This window comes from Galeopterus variegatus, unplaced genomic scaffold, assembly GCF_000696425.1.
Source record: "Galeopterus variegatus unplaced genomic scaffold, G_variegatus-3.0.2 Scaffold359, whole genome shotgun sequence".
In the NCBI taxonomy this organism is placed as follows: domain Eukaryota; kingdom Metazoa; phylum Chordata; class Mammalia; order Dermoptera; family Cynocephalidae; genus Galeopterus; species Galeopterus variegatus.
Window position 1 is genome coordinate 600,075 of NW_007726470.1, and position 8,602 is coordinate 608,676.

Sequence of the window (8,602 nt, forward strand, 5' to 3'; positions counted from 1 at the left end):
GAGCGCGCCCGCCCCGCCCCCAGCCGCGGCCAGAGCGCGCGGTGGAATTGGCCTCCGTGGCCTCGCCCGTCCCGGTGGCCCCGCCCCGCCAGGACCCGCGCGGGTGACCCGGAAGCGGTTGTTCGGACCCGCCGCGCGACTCGACTCTCTTTTCCGGTTGGCGTGGTTTGTGAGGGCAGCGTCCGCTGTTCCTGGGCCTTCACCATGAGCGTCCCGGCCTTCATCGACATCAGTGAGGAAGACCAGGTGTGCTCCCGGGCCGCCAGGGTAGGGTGGGGGACAGTTCAGGGGCGTGAGGGACGCGACGCCGCCTTGCGGAGCCCTCTCCGGGGCTGAGACCGGCGGCTTGACCCACACGCGGGAGTGGGGAGGCCGTGTGGCAGGGGCTCGCGTTCCTGGCCTGAAGTAGCACCAGGCCGCCGGCGGGCGGTCCCGGAGTGGGACGACGCTCCATGGCCGGTTTCCTGGACGGGGTCGGGACTGTGACAGCCTGTAGTCACTTCTGACGACCTAGTACTTTTTGACTGATTAGGACTGGTGTCTGCTTCCGTCCCCCAAGTGCAGCCACATCCGGAGTGGGAGGTGGCGGATCTGTAGTTGGCATAAGCAATCTAGGGAAAAGTAGTTTTGAACTGAAGATCGAAATGGCTTTATTGTTGTACGATCACAAAGGCGAAGGTGACCCTTATTTTTCATGTAGACCGTGTTTTCTGGTCCTGCTTGTGCAAGGGTGAGTTGTTCTGTAACCCGAAAATACGGTGTCCGTTCCACCATCATATAATGTGAGGCATACACGTGGTGGACCGTACTGATATTCCCTGTTTGGGGTTTGCTCTTTGGTATGAAGGGCTGATATTTCTCGTTTTCCCCATATCAAAAGTTTAAATTTAATTGGGAGTTAAAGTAAACCTGAAATGATATTCTTTAGGTTAATTTTGTATAACCGAAGACTGTTCTGTGAAGTCCTCAGTTTCTGCTACTCCACGAACATGGAAATTTTGGTTTCAGTATCTTTACCAGCCTAAGATAACTTCTAGAATTGCAGATGTGATTTCCCCCCTACGCTAGACATGCAGTTTTGCAGCCCTGAGGAGCAAAGAAAGAAGGGGAAATGAAAAAGGAAAATAAAGGTCAAGGATAGGGCAAGGGAGAGTTGAGCACAGATAGAAAAGATGTGGAAGACAAAAAAGAACTGATTAGGAATGGAAGCATGTTACCAGCAAGTAGTGTTAGGTTACTGAAAAAGTAATTTTTTTTTAACATAACAAAAGTATTTGTGGGTGGAGGAAGTTCTTGTTATTGATCATGTTTTAAACTCATTCCTCAGGTTATGCTACTTTTCTTGTACATTAGTTTCACACTAGCCGTTCTTTTCAGGGAGATATGTGATTGTTTCAGGAGTTTAACTTTGGTCAAATTCTCAGTTTGATTACAGTTAAGAAATGGAGCTCTTAGTCCTTGTTTTATTTTCCTTTGTACTATGGCTCTGCAACCCTTTATGACATAGACACAGTAAACTGTTGATTGAATATTTCCCTTTTTTTGGTGGTTGGCCGGTAAGGGAATCCAAACCCTAACTTTGGTGTTAATTTGTTGAATAGTTCTTAGAAAAAGTTTGCTTTGTATCTGCAAATCAGAAAGTGAACAAATGCCTTTTTTCGTGGTTGGACCATATTATGTGTTTTCTTCATATATGTGTTTTCTTTCACATATTATGTGTTTTCTTCATGTTTTTCCAGTGGTATTTTTGGTTCTCTGGTGACAGTTCTTTTGTGAAATGTTGTTTATTACACCAACAGTTGTATGAAGTTACTGTGTTCTTGGATAGCACCATCAGATCTACAGGTTTAATACACTTTTCTGAGGTAGCTATTGGGATGGCCTTCAAGAGTTTTTTTGGTTTGGACTGGAAAATGTGATGATACCTGTGCATTTACTGATGGTATCCTTTCATCTGCCTGCTTCAGTTCTTTATTACCTTTAAAACTATCTGCATTCATTTGTGGCTGTCATAAATAACAAGCCCTCAAAATAAAAAGTTATTAAATATTACATGTAGGCATTCAGGTAGGAAATGTCCAAATGACTGAATGCAGTATTTTAGTTGTGTTTATAGGTCCAAAGGTGTTTTGTGACCCAGATAAGCATTTTGCATTTTAAAAAATAAGTTATATAGTAGATCCAATTTGATATAAATATTTTATTTAAGGCAGCATTCACAGGCATTATCTTTTTATCTTTATCTCTCAAAATGTTTGTCTCAAATAGGTTCTCAAAAACTTAATTAACAAATAATTACCCTCTTGCTAAGGTAATGTCTAACTTCTAGTCGATGTGTGTATATATACACTTGAGCAATAAAATTTTCATTTATCTCGAGAAAAGTTGAATTTACCAAGTCAGATTGATTTCTTCTTCCCAGTATACTCCCCCCCCCCCCAAAAAAAAAAAAAAAAAACCTTTTGGGTTGTATTAGAAAGGTTTTTGCTATATACTTGGAAGTCCATCAGGACACAGGTGACACGAGAAAAATTCTGAAGGTGGTCCATGTGGGCTGTAGTGTGTCTGTGGAGTCATCGGGCCTTGTGGAAGAAAACGTGGCTCCTGTGGGGTTGTCATAATGAATGAGCTGGGGGAGGAGCCCTTCAACATAATTTGAAGTAGTTGTTAAATACAGTATTTCCATTTTATTTTTTCAGAAATAGTACAGAATCTCATGGTTTGAGATTTTGTGTTTTGTCTCTCAGTTTTATAGCAAGCTTATTTAATTCAACAGGCTGCTGAGCTTCGTGCTTATCTGAAATCTAAAGGAGCTGAGATCTCAGAAGAGAACTCAGAAAGTGGACTTCATGTGGACTTAGCTCAAATTATTGAAGCCTGTGATGTGTGTCTGAAGGAAGATGACAAAGGTTTGTTTTTAATTTTATCTAATATTTTTTACTAATCATAAAATAACCTACTTTTAAATTTTTCTTGTGAATTGTATTTGTATGTTTTATTAGTCCGTTTCTGTTGCTTACAACAAAATATACAGAACTGGGTAATTTGTAAGAAAACCAAATTTATTGCTTACAGTTTCAGAGGCTGGGAAGTACAGTGTCCAGGGAACACATTTCGTGAAGGCTTTGGTGGCGGCCACAGTGACCCAGGGGTCTCACATGGCAGAAAATGGTGGAGCAGAGAGAGACTAACCTCCTCATTCACTCTCCTTTTAAATCCCAAACCATGCCCATGACCACCATTTTTAATCCATTCACTACAGCATTGTCCTACCATCTAATCACCTCTTCAAGGCCCCACCTTTGAATTACCATAATAGGATTTCCACCCTCTTAACACTGTCACAGTGGGGATCAAGTTTTGGGGGACACTCAATCCAAGGCATATGTTTTGTATTGCAAATCTTAAAAGACTGTTAAGCACTGTGTTTTTAATCTTTTCTTTGAACCTGCTTTCAGTTTCTGTTATACCTAAAAGTAAGCCTGTTTTGAGAAAACATCTTTTAACGTCAGGTATATTTCTTGAGTGTATTTACACATAGTAAATGCTGGTGATTTCAGAATGAACAGAAGAAAAAAAAAATGAAGCTTTTTCCTGTTCATAAGGTTTAAATTAATAGTAAATGGGGTATAATTTTAAGTTACCTAAATGCCATTTAGTTATTAGGCTGATTGCCTATTTGTTGAGATAAAATGGGAAAAGATGAAAATTGTGAGTGAGTCCAGAAATCTTTGGTTAACTAAGGCTTAGAGATTAAACTAAACTTGGTATATGATTAATATCTATAATACTTGAAAATAATTGACCCAACCTGAAAGTTGACGACTTTGATTTCTAAAATTTTCTAGATATATATACAAAGTTTTCCTCAGTTGAGAAAATATCCTAGCCTAAAACTTAACCAGTAACTTCCAACTGAGTGAATATCAATGCCAGTAAAAATTGAAAGCATGTATATGTAGACATGTAAATTAATCATCTGTATTACTGGTTAGAAACCAACTCTTAGATAACAATTTCCTTCTTCTAGTAAGATGTATAAGTTGATTTCTTAATGCTACCTATGCTGCAGAGCTAGTTTAGTTTTATTCACATATGCTATATTTTTGCTGCTCTCCATAGAAGGACAAGTGTCCTTCTATGAACTATTTTATAGTAGCCAGATTATAACTTAAATGTCTGATGTTTAATGGTCTTCATTATATTAAAACACTGGAAATATGTATTTTACTAGACACATTGAGTATTGTAGTGTCACTGGTAATTGTGATACTGATATTTGTATAGATGTTGAAAGTGTGATGAACAGTGTGGTATCCCTCCTCCTGATCCTGGAACCAGACAAGCAAGAAGCTTTGATTGAAAGCTTATGTGAAAAGTTGGTCAAATTTCGGGAAGGTGAACGGCCATCTCTGAGACTGCAGTTGTAAGTTAAAAACTGAAAGAGGCTCAGTTTTTCAAGGGGCTCTTTTCATGTCACTACTTTTTAATGGTAAAAGCAGGACTTCTTGGACTTGACTGTTACCTATGGCTTTTATGAGCTTTGACCTTGGGCAGATCACTTAGCCTTTCTGTGCCTGAGTTCTCTCCTCTGTAATATGAAGTTATTAATAGTAACTGTCTGAGGTTTGTTCTGAGAGCAGATAACCTCAACTTATTATCATGGATGCTGTTCTCAAACACTGTTTTATTATTTGTTTGTTAACCAGGTTAAGCAACCTTTTCCATGGGATGGATAAGAGTACTCCAGTAAGATATACAGTGTATTGCAGCCTCATTAAAGTGGCAGCATCTTGTGGGGCTATCCAATACATTCCCACTGAGCTGGATCAAGTGAGTTACTGTGTGGAACACTTGTTCTGTTTACAAGAAATATAGTTTCATGTTTTAGCTAAAATAAGGAGCAAATATGTGTATTATGTTATCTTTTAAATCGTGAAAATATGTTCAGCTGCCTTATTAAATTTTCTCCTTTTGTCAATCTGATCATAGGTTAGAAAATGGATTTCTGACTGGAATCTCACCACTGAAAAAAAACACACCCTTTTAAGACTACTTTATGAAGCACTTGTGGATTGTAAGAAAAGGTATTCAGAAGTAATGAACTAACTTACAACTTAACAGGCAATATAAGTAGGTGGGGATGTTTTAAAGACAAGTAGGGCCAGTAATTTTTTTCTATTGTGTTCTCCAGGGTTGCTATAAATCTATTTCTGTACATTTTACCCACTAAATTAAAGACAACTGCAAAGATTAAAGTAGTTTTCCCCATCTTTAAACTTTTTGAGAAGCAAACTTGCTTTTGTTTTAAAAGTGGTACAGTTGTTAATCCCAAAGCTGTATGTAATGTTAGATTAGGTTATTTAGTGGTGCTTTGATGTCTTAGTACAGTATAGTGCTATCGTTTTTGTTTATTGGTGGTGATTGTCTTATCAAAAGTTACCACAAAGTCCTTTACATAAACAGTGCACCTCAGTTGAAATTTTGCAGATTGTACTAAATGAGTACCTACCTGTTGGGTTTCTACAAAGTCGTGGGTTTCTAAGGCTCATATTTAACCCAACAAATTTTATGCCCAACACATTTACTCTTATAGTATACCCAGTTTTAAATGCCTGCTGAATGATAGGTTTGGCCCAGTTTATAGAGTTAGTGTTGTCTTTGCGTAATAAAAGATAATCCTAGTTTTTGATCTAGCTTTTCAATTTCTTTTTTCACACAGTGGTTAAATGCATTTAGAAAAAGTAATCAGTCTTTAGTTTTCTTGCATAAATTTTATACTGGCTTTTAGTCCTAGAGTGTTTAATGTAATAGGATCAGCAAGATTAATATGTTTCTATTACGTTAAAATAGTGTAAATTTTTTACAGACCATTAACATAAAATACAAGAGGAAAGGTTTATATTTTTGTTGTGAGAGTTGGAACATTTTGTCATAAAAGAACATAAGCAAAGGAGGGCATCTTGCCTTTATGGTATATCTCATTCTGAAGCAATTGATACTGTCTATTACACGCTGGCATACTCATGACAGCATTCCAGCCAGTTCTCAGTAACGTGTTAAGAGTAAGTAGTTTATAACAAAGACCATTTCAAATGGAGGACATAGAAACTGTTGGAGAAAGAATCCATATTTTAATCTGAACTTTAAATGTGCAGGTTGTGGAGTCAGACTACTGGGATTCAGATCTTGGATTTACCTCTTGTTATATGACCTTAAATAAATTTTACTTAACATATGTGGACCTCACTTTCCAACTTCCGAGTGCAAATAATAGTACTTACCTCAGGGTTGTCGAAAAGATTAAACATAATGTATATAAAAAGTTCTTAAAACAGTGGCCTTATTATTGAGAAAACAGTGAGTGTTGAATATATTATTCCTATCACTATCCTTTTCAAGCTTGCCTTAAAGGATTTAGTCAGTTTTCTGGTGTAATAATTTTAAATGATGGGTGCTGTGATTTTCCTGTAAATGTCGGGTGCTTATCAGAGATGATGACTACTTACTGGATGATTTCTCTTAAGTGCTGTTTAGTAGGTCCTCAGTCTGTTATGTTTAGAAAGGAAATAACTGAAGTAACGTTCTAATGAATTTCCAAAGCTGGTTCTCTGAGAAATTGAGATAGGACATGAGTACCCAGCTGTGCTCTACTAGACATGTCTTGGTGTTAACATATTAGAAAATATTTGCAGCATTTGTCACAGGTGATCACTCTTTTTCCTTCTTGTAACAGTTTCTTCAGTTGGCTTTTGGGGCCCCTCTATCTTGATTCTTTTCTTACCTCATTCACAACTGCTCATTTGTAGGTTCCTTTTCATCTCCCCTAACTCTAAACATTGGAGTAACTTTTTCTGCCCTGTTACATGTGTTCCCTGTTGCCGTTTTATGGGTTTTTTTTTTTTGCTGTGATTATGGGGGATGCTGGGTGACATATGCATTTTTTTTTTTCCTTTTTTTGTCTTTTTTTTTTCGTGACCGGTAATGGGATCGCAACCCTCAGTGTCGCGCCCGTACCACGACCGGCAACGGGATCGCAACCCTCGGTGTCGCGCCCGCACCACGCTCAACCAGTGAGCGGACCGGTCTGTATATGGGATCGGAACCCTCGGTGGGAGTGCCGCCACGCTCCCAAGTGCCGCACTCTACCGAGTGCGCCACCGGGCCGGCCCGACATATGCATTTTGGGTGGGACAGTTCTTTGTATTACTAGATTGTTAAGTTCACTGCAGGACACTTAGCATCCCTGCCCTCACAGGCAAAAATACCAATAGTGCATCCTAGTCATTACAACTCCATTACAGCAAGCTCCCATACACTTCCAGATGCTCCAGAGGGCACCCAGGTGCAGAGCTACTACTTCCTTTTTAAGTGATCTCATTCATTCTCATGTCTTTAAATACTGTCTGTATGCTGATGAGTTTCAAATTTTTTACCTCCTGTATTTCTTCCCTGAACTGCAGATATCTGTTCCTATTTAGCATCTCCATTCAGGTGTTCAGAAGACATCTCAAATTTGATGTGAACCATTGATTTTTCTCTTATAAATCTTCTCTTCCTTCTATTTTCTCCGACTCAGGAAATGCTATTTTCATTTTTCCAGTTGTTTGAGACCAAAACCTGGGATTCATTTTTGACCTCTCTCTTTTACCCAAATCTTGTCGCTCTAAATAAAACTAAAGTCAGACCAAGTTCTCACTACCTCTGTTGCTACCAGATGGTCTAAGCCACCATCACTGATCATTGAAGTACCCTTTTAACTAGTCTCTGTTTTGGTCCTTGTCCCTTTACAGTCTGTTCTTAATACAGCTGTCAGAAAGTTCTGTTCAATATGGAAAATCAGATTATGTCTCCCCTATTACTCAGAACCCTCCAATGGCTTCATTCAGAGTAAAAGGCAAAGCCATCTCCAGTGCCTTGGTACTGGCTTTTCTTCCTAGAACACTCTTCTCCCAGTATCCATGTGGTTCCCTCCATTCTTCAAATCAGCTCAATTGTTACCTCTTCAGAAAGGCCTTCCCTGGCCACCTGTGTAGATAACAGTACCCTTGTTCCCCTCATTGCTTTTTTCCCATCCCTGTTTTATAATATTCCCACTGCACTTACTGTTAACAGACATATATTTAATGTTTAGTATCTGTCCCTACTAGAATATAAGTTTCATAACATCAGGGACTTTGCTTTTTTCTTTACTAGTATAGTGTGTGACACTGATAGGTATTCAGTATATGTTTGTTGAATGAATAATTCTAAAATATAAATGTGGCAAAAGCAGTGGCTACAAGGGGCAGAGATATAAGACATTATGAAGTGGTAGTTTGAACTAGAGAGAGTATGTGCTTCCCAAAGGCATTCAGATTAAAATATTTTAAAACACTTTGTAAGTATAAAAGCCCTAACTTTCTCCTAGTTTTCTGATGTGAAAATTCGTTTCTAATGTTTGAGGTTTTTTTTTTTTTTTTGTCTTTTTGTCTTTTTTCGTGACCGGTAACGGGATCGCAACCCTCAGTGTCGCACCCGCACCGCAGCTCAACCAGTGAGCGGACCGGTCTCTATACGGGATCCGAACCCTCGGCGGGAGCGCTGCCGCACTCCCAAGCGC

At 39.1% G+C, this 8,602-nt stretch overlaps 1 protein-coding gene across 1 annotated transcript in view; it reads left to right on the forward strand.

Annotated features, from left to right (window-relative positions):
- The first annotated feature begins 95 nt into the window (after window positions 1–95).
- The window catches only part of EIF3M (eukaryotic translation initiation factor 3, subunit M), an 18,443-nt gene continuing 9,936 nt past the window's right edge, over window positions 96–8,602 (forward strand). Inside the window, exons 1-5 of the mRNA XM_008567950.1 lie at window positions 96–246; window positions 2,777–2,909; window positions 4,288–4,426; window positions 4,710–4,833; window positions 4,993–5,087. Of these exons, the coding sequence (XP_008566172.1) occupies window positions 205–246; window positions 2,777–2,909; window positions 4,288–4,426; window positions 4,710–4,833; window positions 4,993–5,087 (533 nt within the window). The 5' untranslated portion in view covers window positions 96–204. The remainder of the gene's footprint in view (window positions 247–2,776; window positions 2,910–4,287; window positions 4,427–4,709; window positions 4,834–4,992; window positions 5,088–8,602) is intronic.